Source organism: Lepisosteus platostomus, chromosome 5, assembly GCF_059453375.1.
Source record: "Lepisosteus platostomus isolate fLepPlt1 chromosome 5, fLepPlt1.hap1, whole genome shotgun sequence".
Classification (NCBI taxonomy): Eukaryota; Metazoa; Chordata; class Actinopteri; order Semionotiformes; family Lepisosteidae; genus Lepisosteus; species Lepisosteus platostomus.
The window spans coordinates 59,527,113-59,551,987 of NC_142615.1; the positions used below are offsets into that span (position 1 = coordinate 59,527,113).

The 24,875-nt window shown below is 39.0% G+C and overlaps 1 protein-coding gene across 1 annotated transcript; it reads left to right on the forward strand.

The window, feature by feature from the left end:
- Positions 1-776: 776 nt before the first annotated feature.
- On the forward strand, positions 777-6,426 carry LOC148670380 (uncharacterized). The gene is made up of 2 exons (XM_088632451.1): positions 777-1,341; positions 4,032-6,426. The coding sequence occupies exons 1-2, from the start codon at positions 969-971 to the stop codon at positions 5,525-5,527; spliced, it is 1,869 nt and encodes a 622-aa protein (XP_088488577.1). The 5' UTR covers positions 777-968; the 3' UTR covers positions 5,528-6,426.
- The last annotated feature ends 18,449 nt before the right edge of the window (positions 6,427-24,875 follow it).

Genomic DNA, 24,875 nt, shown 5'->3' on the forward strand with positions numbered 1-24,875 from the left:
GCTAAATAAGAAAGCCTTAGAGCCACAGAGGAAAAAAAAAACTGCGTTTAAAGTTATTTTAAAGACGAGATAATATTGCACCATAAACTCAAATGTTTGTCCTCTTTGTGGCGCTTGCTTTTTGTTGCTTTAGCTAATTTCATGCAGTTTATTTCCGACCCATGACGTAAAGAGCTTGTGTATTTACGACAAAAAGCAGGGCAACAATTTTCATCGGTCTTATTGAAACTGTTAAAAAGTAAATGAGATCCTGTGTCCAAAATCCTGAGGTGACTTTCTTCCTGTCTTGTCATACAGAATGTATCATTAAGGACAATCACATAGGGCTTGATTTTGTTAAATGCAAGTACAGTATTTATTTCCTATCTTGGAACCACTTGTTTTTCAAGAAATTCAAACAATTTGTGAAATATGAAATAGAAATCTTGCTTATCGGTGCAGGAGAAATACTGCCAGTTGGCAAGAAAACGACAGCATTTTTTTTCTTTAACCAAAAACCTGCATAGGGAGATGTAGAACAAAAATCCGATTGAGACGTTTTCATTGGGGAGGAGGGTTGTGAAAGGGCAAAAAAATGTATCTGTTCCGTTACGAACGGCGAAGGTCGCAGGTGATTCACTCCTCTTGACTAGGTGGCGCTAGGAGGTGCAGTGAAGTTTATATCCGGCTGCAGAAACTCCTCTTTCTCAGCTCCGCTTCTCGGTTGTCTTGAAGCCGCATCCGCGCTAAAGAATGACGTCATCATACTGCGCGACACTGCGTGTATTCCACACACGTGTGGGTGACTGAATCTTTTTCTTATCATTATTCATTATTATTTTTTAAAGACTTCAGGTTCTGAATATGTAACGTCTCGTCGGCTGAGTTTATGCTTGAACAGAACAGGATCTGTGAAGAATAAAAATAAAGAAGCTATTCTGTTTAAACTTCGGAAGTGAGCCTTTGTTTCTGACCTACTCTGAAGAAGGATGGCGGAGTGCTTGTTAAATCTGCAAATCCAGCTTGACTCTTTCATGCAGGTTTTGCTCAAATCGATCGTGTATGAAGTTTCAGAAGTTTTCCGAAACAGGATTTCTGACTCTGAGGACGAGTTTCAAGACAAACTCCGCAGCGTCTCCCAGATTCTGGTGAGACGGGCCGTATTTAAAATCACACAGTGTGTGGAGGACAGTGTCGGGAGTGAAATGGCGCAGCTGAAGAAGGAAAACGAGAGCCTGAAGTGGAGATTTCAGCTGTGGGAGAAGGATTCGGGAGCAAGAGGAGATCAGGGACAGACAGATCGTGTTGGACACACGCTTCTCTGTGAAGTCACTGCAGAAATAAAAGAAGAAATGTTGTCAGGTCAGTGTGGTGAACTTGTATGTGTTAAAAACCAGTGTATATAACTGACTCACTGGTGAGATTTTTTAAATAACAAACTTTATTTTAAAGAAAACATCTCACAATAGTGAACATTCTCATTCTCATTATCAGTACGCATTCTAACAAAGTATCTTAACAAAGTAACAAAGTATCAAACTGTCATCAAATAAACTTTCCGAAAGAGGTGAGAGTATAGTGGAGAGATGCAGAGTGACGTGGGAAAGACTTGTGTGATGTAGCAACGGGATTCTTTATTGGAAACTGAACTGTTTTGTCCGGTTACGATGCTGAAAACACCTCGTTCACATTCAACAATTGTTCCACTGAATCAATTTGTAATCCAACGTCATTAGGAAACACCATTTATAAATATTGTATTCACGTTGTATCGGACTAGATTGTTTTTATTTAAACAAATGATTTTGTAAATAAACATTATTTTGATTGGTTTAGATATTACCGTCCTCCAGGGTCTGTGTCTGTATTAACTCCTCTGGAATATTAATCCGGTGTGTCTGTATTAGCCTCTCTCTCTCTCTAAGTGCATTGTTTATGTACTGTGCAGTAAGTGTGTGTGAATCAACCCCTCTATCTCTCAGTGCAGTTAATTTACTGTAGTGTCCAGTCAGTGTCAGTATTAACCCCTCTCTCTCAGTGAAGTGTTAATGTACTGTAGTGTCCAGAAAGTGTCCATATTAACCTCTCACTTAGTGCAGTGTTTATGTGCTGTAGTTTCCAGTCAGTGTGTCTGTATTCACCCCTCTCTCTCATTGCAGTGTTTATATGCTGTAGTGTCCAGTCAATGTGTCTGTGTTCACCCCTCTCTCAGTGCAGTGTTAATGCATTGTAGTGTTAAGTCTGTATGTATGTATTAACCTGCCTCTCTCTGTGCAGTTTTAAACTACTGTAATGTGTGGTCAGTGTGTCTGTATTAATTCCTCTCTTTCTCAATGCAGTGTTAATGTACTGTAGTGTCCAGTCAGTGTGTTTGTATTTATCCCTCTATCTCTCTCAGTACAATGTTAATGTACTGTAGTGTCCAGTCAGTCTGTCTGCATTTACCCCCCTCTCTCTGAGCACTGTTAATGTACGGTCTGTATAAATGCCTCTGTCTCAGTGTAGTGTTAATGTACTGTAGTGTCCAGTCAGCATGTCTGTATAAACCCCTTTCAGTGCAGTGCAGTGCTAATATGCTGCAGTGTCCAGTCAGTATGTATCTATTAACACCTCTCTGTCAGTGCAGTGTTAATGTACTGTTATGTCCAATCATTGTCTGTATTTACCTCTCTCTCTCAGTGCATTGTTAATGTGCTGTAGTGTCCAGTCAGTGTCTGTATTAACCCCTCTCTCTCAGTATAATGTTAATGCACTGTAGTGTCAAGTTGTTCAGTGTGTCTGTATTAACCCCTTTCTCTCTCAGTGCAGTGTTAATGTACTGTAGTGTCCAGTCAATGTGTCTGTATTAACCCCTCTCTCTCTCAGTGCACTGTTAAAGTAAATGTAACGTGATTGTGATATTATTACAGTAGACTTACTTTTTACATGGTAGTTAGGGTTTTGACAAAGCTAAATCAGAACACCCCCTTATTCCGCTATGTTTAAACAACCCAAATTGATTGTCAGTGTACTAGTACGCATGTGTGTAGTTTAAAGCTTTTTAGATCACATGGCCTCAGCTATCACTACTTTGCTGATGATACTCAAATATACATCCATACCAAACCTGACACTGATGTGTCTGTCTCTATTCTATTTAGTTGCATCTCCCATATAAAATCTTGGATGACTCAAAATGTCCTTCATCTTAACTGTGACAAGACTGAAGTCATGCTTATTGGCACCACCCATCAACTTTGTAAAACCAATGCTGTAACTCTATCTGTAGATAATCTTATACTTGAGCTTCAGTCTATATTGAAAAACTTAGGGATGCTATTTGACGTTTGACCCATATGTGCAGCAAAAATATTGCTCCACTACGCCCTATGTTATCACTAACTGTGGCTGAAAAGTGTTGTCTAATCTTGAATTGACTACTGTAATGCTGTACTCTCTGGGGATTCTAAATCCACATTGAACAAACTCCAGTATGTCCATAATTCGGCAGCCAGAATCCTGACCAGGTCTAGAAGAAGTGTTCACATTATTCCTATCCTGGAGTCCTTGCACTGGCTTCCTGTCAAGTTGCATGTCGACTTAACAATCCTCCTGCTCACCTATAAGGCTCTCCATGGCTTGGCACCTCAGTACCTGTCTGGTTTATCACCCTACTCCCCACGTCACAACCTTCACTCTTCTAATTGTGTTCTCCTATCTGTCCCCCAGTCCGTCTATAATCAATGGGTGACATGGCCTTCTCCTGTTAGCTCTGGAACTCTCTCCCCAAGGATATCAGAGAGTCACCTTCTCTAAACTCCTTCAAATCCAGATTCAAAACCTTCTTCTTTAGAAGACCCTTCATTGAACTGTTCTTTACCCCTCTGCTCCTACTGTATTTAGTACCACCATCTACTGTCTCCTCTAACTGTGTGTTCTCATCGTGCTTATTTTGTGTATTTTTTGTTGTTGGCATTCTGTAAAATGCTTTGAGAAGCCACCTTTAAAGGTGCTATATAAAATAACGTTTTTTATTATTATTATAAAGATTTTATCTTGTTCTGTGTTTACAGGCTCAGAGGCCAGTGCTCTCTCTGAGGCTGGGGAAAGGGCTCCTCTTGAACAGAAGCATAGTGCGGAGGAGTGGGGCTCCAGTCTGATGCAGGAGACAGAGCTCGTTGCTCCAGAAGGGAAAAAGACTCTCAGTGAGCAGCACACAGAGAGCAGACAGATTGTTGAGGTTCTGGACTCTGTGCCCATGATGAAGATGGAGTCTGAGAGTGGGACACCTGGACTCTTAGTATGTGATGAGTTTACAGAGAAGATGAATAATCTGTACTCAAACAATATTACGCAAGTTTGTAATGAACTAGGCTGTTTCTCTGTACAAGAGCACAAAGAAGAACTGGGTGAGTTTAATCTTACAGAGCAGGACATGGATCCCCAGTTGATTGACCCTGCAGAGCAGCAGACTGATGTACCTGGTGAAGAGAACAATACTGAGTCACAGCACACTGAGAAGAGTCAGTACAGGGAGGAGCAACAGCAGCTCCTACAGGGCTTGATAATAATTAGGCCTTGTTCTGTTCAAGTGGAGAGACTGTCATTGCAGAGTCTCAAACAACCATATGATCCCTTAGTATCTGATGACTTTACACACAGGTTTAATGATCTGGTTACTGAGAAAATTGTTGAAAGTTTTAATGAACTGGAGAGTATGTCTGTTCTTCGGCAAAGAGAGGAACAACTGAATGAACTGGATGGTTTTAGTCTCAGAGAGCTGGAGAAGGAGCCCCAGATGATTCACACTGCTGAGCAGCACACTGAGGGACAAGGTGGAGAAAACAAATCTCAGTTTCAGCACACAGAGCAAGATCATTCCATGGAGCATTTTCAGAATAAGAGACCACAGCACGATCAAAGGATGAGGAAGAATCACTCAAGGCCTTGCTCAGATGGAGTGGACAAACTGCCATTATGGCACAGGGAGGAGCAGCGTTTCTGTCAGTCTAGCATTTCAAAACCCTACCAGCACCTTCACACAGGAGAGAGACCTTTCAGCTGCAGTCAGTGTGGGAAGAGTTTTAGTCGGTCACGTAACTTAATAAACCACCAGCGCATTCACACGGGAGAGAGACCGTTCAGCTGCAGTCAGTGTGTGAAGAGTTTTAGTCACTTGCACAACTTAAAACGACATCAGCGCATTCACACAGGAGAGAGACCTTTCAGCTGCAGTCAGTGTGGGAAGAGTTTTAGTCGGTCAAGTAGCTTAATAGCCCACCAGCGCATTCACACAGGAGAGAGACCATTCAGCTGCAGTCAGTGTGGGAAGAGTTTTATTCGGTCAGGTGACTTAAAAACCCACCAGCGCATTCACACAGGAGAGAGACCATTCAGCTGCAGTCAGTGTGGGAAGAGTTTTAGTCGGTCAAGTAGCTTAATAGCCCACCAGCGCATTCACACAGGAGAGAGACCATTCAGCTGCAGTCAGTGTGGGAAGAGTTTTATTCGGTCAGGTCAGTTAAAAACCCACCAGCGCATTCACACAGGAGAGAGACCATTCAGCTGAAGTCAGCGAGGGAAGAGTTTTAGTCAGATAAGCCACTTGCAATCTCACCAGCACATTCACATAGGAGAGTAACCATTCAGGTGCAGTCAGTGTGGGAAGAGTTTTATTCAATCACATGACTTAAAAATGCACCAGCGCATTCACACAGGAGAGAGACCATTCCGCTGCAGTTAAGAGTGGGTTTTTTTTCCAGTCGGGTGACTTAAAAACACCAATCTAGTCACCAGGTCAGTTATCAGCCAAGTAAACTAAAATGTCTTTCAGTGCAAATAGGCATGTGACATCCGAAGAAGGCTCCACAGCCGAAACATTTATTTTCTTCTCTTTTCAGCATGGAACAAACCTTTACTTTACTAAAATATCTATTAGTCACAGTCACTTTGTACTCACCCACTTTTGAGTTCATCTGGTCAATTAAATTATGACTATACTCTTATTTACGATTGACTAAAATAGAAATAGCTCTTGTCACAGAGTTTAATTTATGTGTATAATAAAATGTTTTTAGTGTTATTCAATTTTAAAATGAATGAGGTCTAAATTGAATAAATTTCATTGTCAATTGAATTGAATTCCTTATAGTCTTGGAATGTTAATTTTAGTCCTGTTTAATTTTCCAATTAAGACTGTTCTCATTGGATAAGCTTGTAATTGTGTTACAGCTTTTAACTTACCATGTTATACACAGAATGTGTATAAAACAGATTAAGATCCTTAACTGTCACTCTTAAGGAAAAAAAGTCACACATCTGATTAAATTCTACAAACAAAAGCTCAAAGTCTTTGTTGCACAATCTAAAGTGTATTTTCCCCAGAGAGGATATATATCAAATACAAGAAATATTTATACAATAAAGGGTAAATAATAAAGAACAAGATATCGTATGAATTAGCAATAATTCTATAATAGTCATTTTTTTCAATGCAACTATTGTTTTAACAAGACAAGCAATATATACAGTGCCTTCAGAAAGTATTCATGCCCCATTGTTTATAATGTTAAAATGAAATTAAATATTTATAGTTCTGAAGTCATCTTTTAAATAAAAATGGAAAATTACTTAATTGATAAGTATTCATTCCCTTTGTTTTAACAACCTAATTTGGGTCAATTATCTTGAGAGGTCACACTAAATTATGTTAACAAGGTACACCTGTGTTCCTTTCAAGTTCACCAGTGTTCACTTGCTCGATAAATTAATAAATATCACTGACTGTGAGGTCTCACAACTAAAACAGCAGATCAGATCAGTCCTGCTGTCATGAGGACCAAGGAGCTGCCTGTGGAGCTTTGAGATAAAGTTGTTAGGAGGAGAAAAGCTGGAGAAGGTTATCAAAAGATTGGCAAAGCTTTGAATCTTCCTAGGAGCCCCGTGAAGTCCATTGTAACTGAAGTGGGACGTGTATATATCTCACTTATCCAGCATCACAGTATTACCACTTAAGCACACTGTGAGAGGTGTTGATGGGGTCTGTTAATCTAGCCTCAAACAAAAGTTAAACTAAGATGCCATAAAGCTGACCTGCTTTAGCAGCCCCAGTGGCTTAATGCTACATAATAAAAAACAGGAACAACACCCACAAACAGGATAAACCAGACCAATGTCTGCTGCATATCAAAGGACAGAACCTAAAGCAAGACAGAGTAGGACAAGAAGTAATTACATATCAAAGAACAGGACAAGCACTCAGGTGGTGAAACAAACTTTCTTCTGACTGTATATAAGAACTGGGAAACCCTTGCGGTTTGTCTGTTCTGTGGGGCAGACCCAGCACGCATTGTCAGACTTATTGAGCTCAATAAAACTGAATCTGCACAAGACCGTGTCCTGCTCCTCTGATGAAGAATTTCCCACAACAGTTGGCGTAGTCGACAGGATTCTCCAAGTCTTCGGTAATTCCCAGACAGCACACAGGGTGAGTATATTTTTTATGTTACCACACAATTAGGTTACCGAAAAGGAAGGACCGGAAACATACAGAGAATATAAAGAATCATTAATAGGGAAAAGAGTAAGGACACGCCTCTGAGATTCAGGGTAAAAATCCCTTAACCGAGACAAGACACAATTCCTCTGAGCTTGGTTTTGAAACCAAGACAAGACGTGGTTCCTCTGAGCGGGTCTCTAAACCAGGGAGCTTTCCCCCTGGGGTGAAGCAAAGTCCCTAAACGGAACAAGGTGAGCTAAGCGACGATATTGTGCCAGCAAGATTCCCTCTGAGTTCAGAAAGGCACCCCTAAGGAAGCTAAGGTTAATAATATTATTAAGATTATATTATTAACAATATAAGTATAGACCAGTTGTGCTAGCAGGTTAATCACCAGTGACTGCTGAACTGAGTGTTAAGTGAGGAGTTGGCCCTGTACGCTAACACCAGACTCATATTCACTGACTGCTTCACAAGGGTACTTGTAAGTGTGCTGGCAGCTCCGCTGGCAGCACTGATAAATCTGGAGATGGTATCTAGTCCAGATAAAAAATCTCAGGGTCGTGGGTTGGAGCTTGACCTTGGGCAAGGTGTATTTTCTGAGTGAAAGAAAGCTCCCCTTCATCCTTGACCAATTTACATTTTATTGGTACCTACCACAAATCGATAATCAAGGTCCATCTGAACATTACCTAAAAGCAAATGTCTTTCCGTGTTTGAGTATCTAAATTACGGAAGCCAATGCTGCCATCAAGGAAAAAAATCCTGAGTTATGTAGTTTTGAGACTCTAAATATCGGACATTCAGTTTGAAGTGGTACAATGGATTCCAGGGCACATTAGTTCTTTATTCAGGATATATATGAGTGTGCTAATGGTTAAAACTGTGTTTACATGAGGTACAAACGGTAACCTTTTCATTCCGAGAAGAAAGTCAGTCTGTGTGTATTTCTCAGCATGCGCAGTGTCAGGAACACTAAACCCACAGTGACAGCAAACCTATCGATAGCCTGTAGGTACTGCCATTGCAAATGTAACAGGTTGTTCATACACACATATGATATCATTTCTATCTCGTAATTAGGAGATAATTTGGTATTTCTTAATTAAGAGAACTCTTAATTAGAAACTCCTTGGTGGCAACAATACGCTTCCACAATAAATCATAGACTCTTCTTTCAAAATAGCTGCACCAGGCACTTGGACACAGATAAACACAGGGATTTAAAATTCAGGAATATGAATGGTCAATTGCTTACAGTTGGGTTTTTTGTTTCGTATTTAGCGATTTGTGTATCAATCTTTTAACAATTCATTAAAATGCTAACAATATGTAAAATAAAAACAACAGCACTGATAAATGCTGGGGAGACGGGTAGTTTTTTGTTTTTTTTTTACAATCAGATTCCAATCTCTAATGCTGTGTGTGAGAGCTTGTAATGTAACTTTCCTTTTCTCACATTTTCTGACAACTATTCCAAAGGGGCACCCTGTCAACTCCTAATACTTTTTAAAAAGTCTGCCTGCATGTTTGATTTTGTCGTTTTATTTAGAAAAAGTTCAATATTGATCATAACTAAAGAAAATTAGGATCACGAATAAAAAAAGGGGCTAAAGATATGAGTCGCTCTTGAATCAGAGCTGGGTGACACGGGCTTCTGTTCTGATATAGTTGTACGAGAAGCAGGAGGAATCACTTCTCTCCTATGGAGCATGAGCTGAATCAGGAGGGAGACATTTCCTATACTCGTGCACATGTCAACGTTTGACCTACATCGTAAAACTAAAACTAAATTAAAAACTAACATTAAGTTGTCAGAGACATTCATTTATATACGAACAAGAGACAAAGTAATAATTCTACATTAACTTGTCCTACACTGATCAGACTAATTGAAATGTATGGATGCCCGTTTCCGCCAGGGAGTAAAAAAAAACGCGCTATGGTATCTCAGGATTCCGACTTAGTAACTCAGAATTCCAACTTTATATCTCAGAATTGCAAATTAAAAACTCAGAATTGCGACTTTATATCTCGTAATTTTGACTTTATATCTCACATTCGCGATTTCGAAATAGCCCATATTTCATTGTCTGTCCTTTCGTTATTGTAACGGATTCGGGTTCTAAGGGCTTGTGCCCTCACCACTCCCACCCTAGTTCGTGCCTCACTGCATTGCCTCGAACCCAGGTCTTGCCAGCTGAGCTTAAGAACACTTTCTTTAGCCCCGGCGGCCAGCATCCCTGTTATGCGCAGGGGAGGGCGGTGCCATCACCACACTGCAACCAGATCGTACAAATTGTATGTTGCAAAGGAACAAGTAATAGGTTTATTCAATGCTGAAAAAAAAGAAAGAAAACACAACGATCATAGGATCTATAGGCCTGAAGACTTGATAAAAATCAAATTAATTACACTAATTGTTATGGAATCCCATTTCTGCCGTGAGGCTTCCATAGTACCCGGATGGAATAGCGGCTTTTAAAAAAAATATTTAAACACCAAAAATACAAAAACGGACACAGAATATGAAATAAGATACAGAAGCGGCGAGGGCACAAGCCCTAGAACCTGAATTCATTACAATAACAAAAGAACAGACAATGAAATATGGGCTATTTCGAAGTCGCAAATGTGAGATATAAAGTCAGAATTCTGAGTGTTTAAGTCGCAATTCCGAGATATAAATTCGGAATTCTAAGTTTCTAAGTCGCAATTCTGAGATACCATAGTTTTTTTTTTTACTCCCTGGTGGAAACGGGCTTCCATAGGTTCTCAGTGCTGCGAAGCAAAAGCAATCTAAAAAATCAGACAAATTATTATCAGATCATGTCAAAAGAATCCATTCTGGTTTGTTTACTGTCAGACTATGCGTCTAGGGCTCTTTGGATTCCAACGTGAACAAAAGAACAAAAACAACTGCTCACATCGTGTGATTTCTACTAGAGGAAGGGAAGATATCACCTTAGAAAAAATCAGAACTTAATATTTGGATCTGGAGCCCCAAACTTATCAAATTATTAAAATATCAGATTGTGTTTCTGTAACATTTCGTGCACAATACGCCATATTTAACAAGAAAACAACAGTCACAACGAGGCCTTTACACGCAGCCTGGGGTATTTTCCCCTTTTATATTTTTGCCACTTCATATCGAACCTGTTATTTTCCCAAAATTGAACAGTAGCTTGTACTTAAAAAAATGTACAATTCACCGCTGCTATAAACAGATGTGTGCCTTGTTTGCCTTTGTAAGCATTTGTTTATAAAATAAGTTCACAATACGTTAAAAACACAAAAAGCACAAACTTAATAATACAACGATACAAAATCAAAACCAAATCATAAAGCCAATTAAGTACCTATCCTTTGAAAACAGAGAACACCTTTATATACAATAAAAATGTGACATTTGTATCTACTTTTGAATTACTATACAAAGTAGACAGAATAGTCCCTGAATTCAAAGATCAGATCATGGCCAAAACAAGACAATCAGACATGAGCTGAATTCGGACCAAGAGCCTCTGCTTCGTCGTTTATTGAGCTTTTGATCAAAGTCTGTGTTAAAAAGATTGGCTATTTTAACTCTTTGATTGAAGTACACAAAAAGCACCTTCCTTCGAGCCGGAGTCAAACCAACGACCTAAGGATTCCCCCATTTCCACTGCAGTCCTCCGCTCTACCATCTGAGCTATTGAAGGGATAGCAGGTATTGCTTTCTGGATCTCAATGATCTTGAAGACACGCCCATGTAGAGCATCATGTGATGATTTGTACTATAAAAGACCAAGTGCTCAAAGTGACGTTTACCGTTTACAGTTTTCATCTCAGGCGCACTTTTAGAAAGCAAAGATGGAGCAGTTGTGTTGAATCATTCTGCAGTAGCTGTGAGTAGAGTGGTGCAGCGGAAGCGTGCTGGGCCCATAACCCAGAGGTCGATGGATTGAAACCATCCTCTACTATGTGCATTTTTACGCACGATTGATAATTAAACTGTTTTTTTCCTCTCGTGTGTGTGATTTCTTGATGTCACACTTGCGGTACTCTTTAATCTTTACCAATAGCAGATGCCCAAATGTATCTTTGGTTGTTCTGAGATCCTTGATAGTTTCCTCAAATCCTTCAAATGAACATCCATATCAAAGCAATTATGTTTATATATATTACATTAAGGTACATATTAAAAATATAAATGCACATTTGTATAATGCTCATTTAATAAGTATTGTCAAGGATTGTCAAGTTCTCCAACAAATCTGTGTTCTTATTTTAAAATATTTTTGCTAAGCATACAATGGGTGTATAAATGAATTCTCCGGAGTGCCAATTGAAGATACAATTCCACACGTGAAAATGGTTTTCTTGGACATTGACTTAAGTACTTAATCGTTTACTTGTTGTAGTTCCACACGAGTAAACCACGCACATTTCCAACAAAGTTCAAGAGGGTTAAGGTTTTGCGTAGAAATCCCATCAATTTTTTGCGGAGATAATCTGAAGCACATTCCTGAGTGTGCTTGAACCACCAGCCCTTTGTTTAACAGCTGCACAGAGACACACTCCCATTGCTTTTCACCATTCATATGTTTGTAGTTAAAATAAAATACTGGCATTTTCCTTCCAGCAGGCAGTATTTCTTCTGCACTGACCAAGTGTAACCAAGAACTTCATTTCATCTTTCGCAGGCTGTAATCTACAGAAAAGGAAGTGAATACTTGTATTAAGCTAAATTAAGCCAACAGAGATGCACTGCCGTTGTTTTTCTCCACTTTTCGTTAAAAGGATAAAAAAATCACTGGCATTTACTTGCAGTATTTCTTCTGTCCTGCTAAGGAAGATTTGTATTTTATCTTGTAGAAATTTTATGAATTTCCTGAAGTTCGGAAACAGCTTGTTCCAGAAAGGAAATGAACACTTGTTTCAAAGTAAATCAAGACTTATATCTCTCTCGTTGCGTGTGCTCTTATCTGTCTAACCCTTATCTGTCCATCTCTCTCCTCTTCTCTCTGGCAATCTGTGCAGAGTATCTGAAGGGGATGTAACACCTCTTGGCAATGAAGAAAAATTCTCAGAGGCAGAATAAAAAATATTATTCTCTTCTCAGTCAGATTCACAGCTCAGACTCACACTTGGACAGAAGTTCATCTCCATACTGTTCTCTATCCTGACAACCCAGAACCAGAGTATATTCAGGCAATCAGTGCTGCTACATGAATAATATCAGACAGAACAGCCTAGACTCAGGTCTAATCTCTGGGCTCAGGGGTCACTGATCTGGTAGCTGTGGGCTCTGTTCCAGGTCAGAAGCAAGAAGATTCTATTAACCCTTTCCAGGACCTCAAGGCATTCAGTATTACTGTACTTTCTTTACTGTATATCAGCCTCCAAACACGTTTTACAAATGTTTTATAACACACGTGAGTGTGGAAGTACCTTAGTTTTTATGTAATAAACACCAGTAGTGACACTCTGGTCAGTATATTGATTATTAGTAGTTGATGATCCGATGGTCATGTCTACAATAGTGACTAGTTGACCAGTCTGTAGCTCTGAGCAGTGGAACTCAGATCACACAGAAGATTCCACACCAGCCCTGGGATTCAGCTGCTCTCACAAGTGTCTAACAGTCGTCTAAATTTACAATTAGATTAATTATTGTAACAGTTACACAGTTAATGTAAACCATCAGACTACCTGTGGAACTGAGAGCAGGCTGGAAATGAAGCCAGGATACACATTTTAACCTCCAGGAACAGGAGTCTGTTCCTCCTGGCTCCTATACTCTAATGATTCGTTTAAAACATTAAAAAATTATTACAGGGACTTGTGCTCGTTCTCTACTGCTCCACACGGGTACGCTTTGTAACACATTAATCTGCGAAGTAAACTATTTTTTTTCCTTTTTAATGAATTTCATTCCTTTGTTTGTCGCTCTCCTTTTGCAACTGTTATGATTCGCTTCTCTTCACAACCCGGTGCGTTCTTTTTTTTTGGGGGGGGGGGTGTTATATGTGTAAGAAAAGCCCCCCGGGCTCCGGACAGGAGTCTCCTCCGGCTGAGGCGCTCTGCTCCATCAGAAAGAGCGCTGTGACGTCACAGACACCAGCAAGAGCTCCGGGATCAGAGAGCGACCGCGGGAGGCGGGTGGGGTGCAGGGAGGAGAGTTATTGATCACTTATCTATCGACAACCAATTAATTCACCTGAAGAACCGTAGAATTAACGATTAACTTCACCGATTGGTGAGTACTGATTCTTTTTCCGTTCTTGACCATGTTTTAAATATCTAGAAAACAGTCAAAAAAGACTGTATCGATCAATTACCATAGTGCGTTTAGTATTAAAAATGTTCAAACTGAAATTAAACAATGATTATTCATATTATTATTTACGTAACTGTATCCTAAGTTGATAAATGTATGTAAGTAACAGTTTACATGCATTTTTTCCAGTGTTTATAAATCATAAATATGGTAACCACGCCGACAGGCGCCATGTCATTGTATGCATCTAGGTGTCTCGCTTTTGTCACAAAGAGTGATGTGACGTCATGGGTAGCAGCTAGTACTAATCCTAGTGTATTCATGTTAATATTAATGAGAGTACAACTGGTCGTTTTAATGCTAGTGTTCATGTGAGTATTAATGATGATAGCGCTACTGATAGTTTTAGTTTTAATGTTCATATTCATGTTAATATTAATTATAATTATATTGTTTGTGTTAAGAGTATTAACAGTAGTAGTACTGTTATTATAAGTAGTTTGTGTCAGTGGTAGTGATAATGATAGTGTATGTATTAGTGATAGTGTTACTGTTGTAATATGAGTAGTATTTGTGTTAATGTTAGTTATTGTGTATCTGTAGATACTGGACAGATAGCCCTCCTGCACATCAAACAGTCTGAGTGACTGTTAGTGTCAGTTAGTGTTTACTGACCATTGACAATATACAACTATTTCTTAGGGTCAAGTTAAGTAAGCGAAAGTGTTCAAAAATCCTTTTGCCCTGTTCTGAGGGCCTGTCCACATCCTATTCCATAATGTAATTATATATAATATAATACCTTACAACAGTGACCATTTCCTTACTAACTGCATGCGTTGTACATCAGCACATAGCAGCACATTGCCACAATGTATTATCAATTTTAAATTACAACCATAATATCGACAACATTAATAAACGCATATATTATTGAAATTGAAAACAAATCTAACACAGCATCTTTTCCAGTTATATACCAAAATGCATTGCTGATATTCATTGGTCGCCATTTTGGTTAAATACTGTCACGTTTTTCAACAAAGGAGAAATCTGCAAAAATCTCAGCAATCCTCTTTTCACGAGTAAGTATAAATAATAATCATACTATTTTAATGCATCAGGTCTTACTTAATATTACTTTGATGAAAAATAGTATTTTAATAAGCAATAAATGACACATAAAAATAGTGTGAAGGTGAAGATCACACAAAATCAACTACAAATGTGGGAATTTAAAATTTTTAAGATTATAAATTACATGTAGCACATTAGCAACACTACAGTAATGCTAATATAACAATAGCGTAAGAAAATCCTGACCTTATTCCTTTCAAATGCTGATACAAGATGTGAATGATTTCAGAGTTTCAGAAGCAGGTATTGAGTCTCCTGACAGAGATCAGAGATGAATTGAGGCGTGTGGGAAAGTGTACAGAATTGGTGAACTCCCAATTCCACATCAAAAGGCTGAGCACAATGGAAGAGTTCTGTACACGAGAGCGAGTCCTTGCTGCTGGTATGATACTATATTCTCTCTATGAGAAGATAAGTCCTTGAATCTGGCACCTTAGACCACTCGGCCATCCTGACAAGCTCCGCAAGTTGGTGTGTTGAAAGCACCAGTAGTTCACAAAACTGAGAAATGCTTTGCTGGAGAAGCGCCACGTTGCCTAATGTTGCCTAAACGGATCGCGGAAATCAAATATTCGGATCGATTTAGAGTGTGCTTTACAGCCTTTGTTTAATATTTTAAATTGTTTAAAGTGTGTACTGTGTACTACGTTAATGACTAGCTATTGCGGTAGAATATGGAGGTCATCTCCAGCTCTGAGCTCAACTGCAACAACAAGTCCTGCTGAACAAAGTCAGAGTTCAGCTGAACGTGTGCTCAGTGTGGTGCTCAGGACTCAGGAGCATTGTTGTGGTTCTAATTAGCACGAACTGCAGGGGCTCTGAATCAGAACATTTTAATTTATCTGTTCAGTAAATTAAAATGCAGGACACTTTAAAATCGGATTATTACTGTGTCTCTGTCCCGTTTGTATATAACCGAATGTTTAAAAGATACCAGTAAGGACACACGACTACTAATGCGATACTCATTGGAAATAGTCCCAAAACAAGCACGTCTGGCAGCTGGTAGACCCCTGTAATAATTTTGCAGTGACAGAACACTTTGAAGATTTGCAATCTATTTAAATATGAATTTACTAAATTTCAGTTCTCTTTACTCCCCGGCATAACTTGAACTCTCACTGTCGCATACTAAAGGCTTTACTAGCTGTGATACTGTTTCTAATAAAGACAGAATGAAACTGTTTTTTATGTGTCTCATGGTGATCCTCTTCTCGATCCAAATGAAATGTTTAATATGATCCCCCAAGAAAAAAAAGGAGTCCATTTCCGCCTGGAATGATTGATGCTCCATCAAACATTTTGTAATATTCCCAGAAGTTTATACAGTAGAATCCTGGTTTGTGGCTTAAATTCAAGGTAAACAAGACTAAGGAAACGAGTTGGAAACTTGATGTCGAACTGGGATTTAAATCATCCGGAACATTTCACTACATTGGGAAGTATGTGCCAGAGAGCAGCTCTTGACATCTGACAAGTACAGTTGGTAGAGTGGAGGACTGTAGTAGAAACAAGAGGGAATCCTTAGGTCGCTGGTTCAACTCCAGCTTGAAGAAATGTGCTTTTTGTGTATTTCAATCAAACAGTTAAAATAGCCAATCTTTTTCACTCAGACTTTGATCAAAAGCTCAATAAACGACGAAGCAGAGGCTCTTGTTCCGAATTCAGCTCACGTCAGATTGTCTTGTTTTGGCCAAGATCTGATCTTTGAATTTAGGGACTTCTCTGTCTGATTTGTACAGTAATTCAAAAGTAGATACAAATGTCATGTTTGTATTGTAGACATAAAGGTGTTCTCTGTTTTCAAAGGATAGGTACTTAATTGGCTTTATGATTTGGTTTTGATTTTGTATCGTTGTATTATTAAGTTTGTGCTTTTTGTGTTTTTAACATATTGTGAACTTATTTTTGAAACAAATGCTTACAAAGGCAAACACAGCACACATCTGTTTACAACAGCTGTGAATTGTATATTTGTATTAAGTAGAAGCTACTGCGCACTTCTGGTAGTATAACAGGTTCGATATAAAGTGGCAAAAATATAAAAGGGGAAAATACCCCAGACTGCGTGTAAAGGCCTCGTTGTGACTGTTGTTTTATTGTTAAATACGGCGTACTGTGCACGAAATGTGGCAGAAACACAATCTGATAGTTAAATAATTATTAATTATAAGTATGAGGCCCCGGATCCAAATATTCAGTTCTGATTTTTTAAAGTGATATCTTCCCTTCCTCTGGTGGAAGTAACACGATGTGAGCAATTGTTTTTTGTTCTTTTTTTTTTCACGTTGCGATCCAAAGAACCTCAGACGCACAGTCTTACAATAACCAAACCAGAATGGATTCTGTTGGGAGCCGGACGGAGCTCATTCTTGCTCCCTGTGCTGAAAACAGAATTAGCTCTTACCCGAGCGCCATCTACAGCTGCTGGGTAGTGCTCTGCGTCCTGCTGCTCCAGCAATTATTTTGATGAAAGACAGATTGTGCGCATTTAACTTTCTCGCAGCTATAGGTGATGCTGAAGCTGGCAATATGAAGGCACCCGCTGGTACACCTTCTCTAACTTTCACAATCGTGATAAACATTTTTTTTTAAAAAAGACCTTTGAAAAATTAGATATAGATGTATGTATAAAACTAGATAAAAAACATTAGCTTTATCGGTTTGTACATTAATCGATTTTGAATCAAATTTGAACTTTTTACATTGCATTTTACATTGAAAAAAAGCGTGCATACCTAATCCACCAACAGACTGAGCAATATTTTACATTGCCTTCCAGAGCTTCCAGCATGTGATGGATTTGTATGATACCACTACAGCACTGGCGCAGGTGCAAAATCCACTTTCACAGGACTTTTTCAGTGTCTTCTCTCTCAAATGGACCGAAGCACAGGAGCCAATATTATAGAAAACGACAGGTGTTTAAACAGAGGATGTCCCAATGTCTTGGACAATGCATTTTGATTTTGTATAAAAGCAAATGGTTTATCATTTAAAAGCCAACAACATTCTTTTTCTCCCTGGCGCTAATAAACTACCACACATGCGAGCTGTTGTGTGAAAGAAAATTCATATGTGCATAGGGAGCAAGAATAAAATCCAGAACTGTATTGGTGATATCGATAAACAGGGCTCATGTTCACAATAAAACTTTACTGTATAAAACGTTAAAATCCATCAATATATTTTTTTAATTATGCAAAGTGTCTGTTAAACCATTCATGAACGATTTTTAGAGAAAAAAACACACCATTATATGAGAAAATATATTTACTATATGTGCATTTAACTTACTTTTTAACAATTTCAATTTCAAGGTCGATGAAAATTGTTGCCCTGGTTTTTTGTCATAAATACATAAGCTTGTTATGTCTTGTGTCAGAAATAAACTACATGAAATTTGCTAAAGCAACAAAAAGTAAGAGTAATGTTATCTCGTGTCTTTAAAATGACTTTAAACACAATTTGTTTTTCTCTGTGGATCTAAGGCTTTGTCATTAAGGTGTGCTGTTTTTTTACATGTTGTAAAAAAGTAGCTAAATCATACGAAACATAAAAACTCTAATTGTAAACAATTGACCATTCATATTCCTGAATGTTAAACCTATGGAGTATTTACATCTTGTCTTCGTATTTGTGAATATTACAGAACTCCTTTTCAAAAGCTGTCAGGTATGGATTAGTGCCCAGGTTTCCTGGTGTTCACCCAGGCGGTCCAGGTTTGACTCTTGGTATAGAAGCGCGTTTGTGTTGCCTTCCGGATTTCAAATGAGCAGCTCAGTGCAGAAAAGAGCCCTGTAGATCAGCATGTACATTTGCCTGGACAGTAGATTTTTCAGAAAGTATAATTGGATTATAGCACGTGCCCCTGACGATGTTATTAATACGTCATATGTGCTCTTTCTTGTATTATATGTATTTTTGTTGTTCAAATTAAAAAAAATATTAAAAAAAACTTTCAGGATGCATCCTGCTGTATAAATAAAATGACATTAAGAATGCTGTACGCAGAGGTCTGAAGCCTGCTCCACAGAAGAAGTTTATCTGGAGGTGTTAAAGAAGTCGAGATCTCTCCATGAGAGGGGAAGCATCTCAGAAAAAGCAGGTGCAGTCGGTTCCATGGTCATAAGCTATAAGCCACCTGGCTTCCTCTGGGCAAGTAATGAGACAGAGAGAGAGCACAGTGAGTAGTCTTTTTGGAGGCGTGGGTCCGAATCCCACCACTGCCAGATGCTTCTGTGAACCTTTTTCTTCTGACTTGAAAATTGGAATTGTGGAAAATTGTGGAAAGTGGAATTGTGTTTTGACAGTCCCTTGAGAACCTAAGCAAAGTTTTTAGAAATACTTTGTCAGCTTGACATCAAGGCAGAAAACAAAAGCTTTACTGCATCCTTTCAAACCAAATGCGCTTTGCCACCTTTAGCGTTATACAAGGAACAACGTCTGCTGAGATCACTTTCCAGTCAGTGCAAATTGTACTGTGTTTTAATATTGGTTGTGCTGGCGTACTGCTTCTGTCTGTGAAACTTTAATGTCCTGCTTCTTCACTCCGAATCGTTGGCGAGAGTTGAGCTTGTTAAATCTTTGCACATGGTGCTCCATCAGAAATAACAAATGGAACATTTTTGGAACAATAATAATAATAAAAATCTTTCAATGCCTTGATTGCATAAGCGTGCAAACCCTTTATAAAGGGGATTGTAACTGTTGAAATTTAACGAGTCACATCCCAGATCATGAAGAAAGGTTATTTGCCTTCCCCAGACATCAATTGTATTGATTCTGATCAGTCCAAATTAATATCAGTTGATCTCATATAAAGAACCAGATTTTGGAGAACAAACGTTCAAACTGCACAGCAGAACCTGATGAGAAATCCATCTGCTGATTGACACCGAAGAACGTCATTACTAATTTTTCTCCAAGCTGTTTTAAGTGTCCGGCCACCTCTGTCCTTCCTACTTTGCAGTGAGCACAATTATTTCAGTTTCTTCTCTTGTATTTCCTTGCTATTTTACTGTCTCTTTCTTCCATGTGGAGATGGATCCACAGCCCAAACCCTGTGTTTGTGCAGTGTCAGTCTGTGTAGAGAGAAAAGCTCACACAGCTCTAGTGGTGCAATTGGTTTCAACAGCAGTGTGCAGTGAAGCCATGCTGAGGTAGTGAGTTGCTTGGAGCAGTCTCGCCTGTGTTTTCAGGGGTAGAAGCTCGCTGTTGGATTTATGTTGGTTCTTCTGTTACTTTTTCTACTTGATGGAGCTGTATTAACTCAGGCACACCTGCTTCCATGGCAAGTTATTTTATCACTGCTCACAAACCTACATACTGCAGGCACCTCTAATACTGTCACTGCTTGTGGGCCACGTGTTCCTGCTGTCAGCCTACTATACCACGTTCATGCACATCTAGAAACATTACTACTCTAGAACAAGAGTGAAAAACGAAACGAAAGCACAACCACTTAAAAAAGCATATTTGTCAAACCCTGAAGTCGACGAGGATGGGACAAGAACCCACCTGTGCAGAGCACAATGGATTAACAGTCCATCACCTGTGCTGCACTGGACTCCCTGTAGATCATCAAAAGCATATTGAGCTCCTAGGTAATGAAATTGCCAGCTAAAAGCCATTTCACATCCTTTCTCAACTTGCTCAGCGAGCAGGCTCAGTGCACACCGAACGAAGATGTGACAGAGTGGTGTGTCCAAGAAGCTGTAAAAGGACAGTACTTCGCAGGTGCATGGCTTAGTTGGTTAAAGTGCTTGTCTAGTAAACAGATCCTGTGTTCCAGTGGTGCCTTTCTTCCTGTTTTCTCACACTGTTTATCGTTATAGCCATCAACATGCTTCTGCAATAAGTTTAATGGAAGTGTTCATTTCATTTTTTGCACAACTTTTTATTCAAGAAACCCACACATTACGAAAGATAACATTCTCATCTTTCTTATTAGTGCAGAAAAATTACTGCCAGCTGGCAAGAAAACGACAACGATTTTCTTTGTCTTTAGCCAAAAATCTGTGAAATTAGAAAAAATACGACGTCTTAGTTTCTATGGCACAATCAAGCAGGATGTCCTTCAGTTAAACACATCGTTGGTAGATCAAACGCACCCAGAGACACACTTCAAATTAATCTGATCTAAACATCACCTTCTCTAAATGTGATTGGGTTTCTTTGCACATTCTCAACCATCCTGATATTTGCAGAGATTTTAAACTTTTGGCGCGACTCAAACTACAAAAAGTAAATATTTGAGTACCTAAGTCAATATCACTGGGAATTTTAATATAAACATAAACGAAAATGCTATTCAATACTTTTTAGAATATTTTAGCTGGGGATCTTCAAAAACTGAGTGTAGAAAAGAGCTAAACACCATCAGGAGTGCAGAACATGTGATAAAAGTGTTCTTTAATCAAAAAGTGAGTTTGTCTTTCACTTAGATGTTAATCGAAAGCTCAGTATACAATGAAGCAGAGGGTCATGTTCTGAATTATCGCGTCTTATTGTCTTGCTGTGACCTTTAAAATGTACTGTCGACTCCTCACTCTTCCTAACACAATTAAAGAGCCTCAAGCAAAAGTACCAATTGGGAGTTTAGTTCATTGGTAGAGCACATGCATCGTGTGTACGAGGCTCAGTTTTCAATCGTCAGCGTCTCCACTCTGGAATTCTTTTTAAAGCGATATATCTTTTCTGTGATTTCTTTCGTGTGACTTCCCTCATGTGTGAATTTCAGCGCAACGGGTAAACAGACAAAATGAATGACATTGTATCTAATTGAGAAAAGTTTGACCGGGGCAGTGTTACTAGTCGCAGCTCTGAGATCAATGTGGTTGAGTTGGAGAATGTGACTCGAGGGCCAGGAGCGCTATGGGTAACGCGTCTGATTATGGATCATAATAGTAAAGCAAAACTGAATTATAAAATCATTTTAGGAATTCTGACCGATATCTCAAACAGGCGATTCAATAAGAACGTTGAAATCTTTGAATATCACCTCATTATATATAGTGCTGCTATAGTTTTTACTCGGAGTTAAACTATCGGATTGAAGGAATTCTTACCGCGGGGTTAAATGTATTGTTGTTATTTGGAGAAATCAATGAACTCGTGATTATATGCTTTAAAACACGGCCATATGCACAGAAATAAACGACAGTGCTGATTATTTTCCAGAGACTGAGCACTGATGACCTATCCGAGCGAACTGATAAAGCCCACCCAGAGGATACTCTAGCAGAACGTGGAAGAACGTTCAGCTTTGTAACCAAGGCAACCATAGGAACAACGTAAATAAGCACAATCAATTCCCCATTTAAGTCTTTCGTGTAAGGTATGCTTTGTGAAAGTATGAAGTAAATCCCCTAATCTCTTTTGAACATGGACATTGGAACAAGGTATTTCTGATGAAGCGTATGCGCAAAGATTCAATAAGCTCTACTCCTGCCGATGATTCAGCATGAAGAAGTTAAAGTTTCACAGACAAAAGCTGCTCGCCACCACAGCCAATATTAAACATACACACCATGTGCACACCACCATGTGCACTGGCTCATCAGTGATCTCGGCAGACGTTGCTCCCTACGTAAGGCTGAAAGTTCCAAAAAGCATTTCTGTTGAGAAAACAAAACATTTTTTTCTGCCTTGATGTTAAGCTTAGAGAGCCTGTCTTTTAGAAATTCTCTCTCTAAACGCCTTGCGCAGCCTCCAGAGAGACTAAAAATATATATTTTTTGAGAAATGGGCTCACACAACCGAAGACACTAACGTTTATCTGCGTTAGAGTATATGAATAACAGTTTAACCGAAAAAGTTTGTAATTCTGATTTTGTTAAAATTCAATAAATCGTCTATCAACAGTAAGAAATTATTTTATTTCATAAACTATAAGACAATTAAGAGAGTTTGTAGGTCTTATCCGTCGCTTTTGTTCTTTTAACTCTAACGTTCAGGATCCAAACCCAGGTGCAGACGGTTGTGTTTCTTGAATCTCTTGTAATCATCAAAAGTCGATGTGTAGTCCTTCAGTACTTTCTCGAGTTGTACCATGGATATTTTATACGATCAATACTTGTCATGATCTTTTGCATTTTCCTTTACAAACTGAACAATTTCAAAGTGTGTTTATGTCTGTGCTTCACATCTACAAGAGAGCACTTGGTGGTGGTGGAGGGGAGACCCCATTACCTGTAAAGCACTTTGAGTGGAGTGTCCAGAAAAGCGCTATATAAGTGTAAGCAATTATTATTATTATTATTATTACTTGTAACAGTACAGGACACGCAGTGAGGAGCTCGTGAAGCTTTCAGTTTAGTGCGGAGTTCAGAAGGAGGATTCGCTCGCTGAATGATCTCTCAAAAAATCCCAGGTGAGATTCAACAGGTGTTTTCTGCAACAGCCACGACAAGTGTGAAGCAATCTCAGGATTTCCTGAATTTGAACTAAATTATTAGTTCAAATAATTTAGGATTTAACAGAACTAAATGAGGTACATTTAAAACAGCAGCGCAACTCTGCGGCACGTCGAGTGTGCCTGCATTTAATTGTGTAAACCTGGCTCTCTCTGAACACGAGCAAAGAGTTCTCACTCAACAGAAGATTGCGATGTGAGACCTGGAATATAAAGCACCTAGAGATGCCAGGGATTGAACCTGGGACCTACTACATGCAAAGTATGCACTCTACCACTGAGCTACATCCCCGATGGCGAAGGTAATGGAACAGACTTAGAGATGTGCAGATGCTCACTGATCACAATCCACCACTCACAAAAAATGCCTGCAGTTTCCCACTTTCGAGTTTCCTCTGAGTAAATTAATGGGAATGAAGAAATAAGGAAGGAAAAATAATTGCATTGAAGCTTCAAGAGACTGGGCAAAAATTAATCTATTATTTTTGTATCCAGTCACACGTGCGACGGTGGTTAATTCCCAGATGGGGGAGAGCTTTTTTTCTACCCCCTTACTCGACTGTCTTTCAATTCTGTTTTATTTGAGAGCTTTTTGCATCTTTTAAGTGCTCTTGATTAAACTATGCATAGACAAACAGCACTACTGATGATTTTCATTGACCGATGCACACTTGTTCTGTACAACTCGAGTGATAAAGCCCTGTCTGCAAATATTGTAGAAGAACATAAAAGGGTGAAACAATGCCCCAACCACAGGAATGGTAACAGGAAGGATCGTGTTCTTATTTGATAAGTCCTTTTGAGATGTCTTGTCAATGCACACAGGCGTTAGAGCTGAATAATTTACTTTTAGTGGTGTTTTTAAACAAAGATGGAACATGTTATTTCTATACCAGGAAGAAAGGAGCAGACTTTAACTTTAAGAGGCAAAAACGACACCTTATCAAAGCTAATATTAATTAAAATGACATCACAACAAAAGAGTGGAGCCTTGAGTGAATAAAATTAGTTTTCATTGGACGTCTGTGTCTCCATAACTTTGAAGGTGAGTGAGAGGATTGTGATAATTTGCAGGTGCTTCTCGGAAGTTTGTTGGTGGTACAGGCGCCTTCCAAATAATTGAGTCGGGTTTGAATCCCAGCCAGTACAAACCCAAATCTTTTGAAGATAATTTGTGGTCTGCTAACACATCTTTTGAAACACTACAACAGGTAACACCCCGTGTGAAACATCATGAACATCTGTTAAACCTCTCTACCTACCCGTTCCTCACAGAGACATGACGAGGGTCTAAAGAGACATTTTGAGCCGTAGAAACATTTTATCATTCCTCATCATCAGTACTTTTCTGTGCAGTCAGGCCAGTTCCACTTCAACTTCACCCGACAATGGAGGTCGTTTTGAAAACAATGAGAGTAAAGGGACACTGCACGTCTGCAGAACATCACGTCCGAGTTTAAGGACAGCAACATCAGAGATTGGAAGCTAGGGAGTTTCAGGTCTGTGTTTTTATTATAGGTTCAAGAAAGTCTGAATACCTTTGCAAGAAGTATTTCAGAATCCCACTCAAATCCAGTACGAATGCCGCATAGATCTGCATT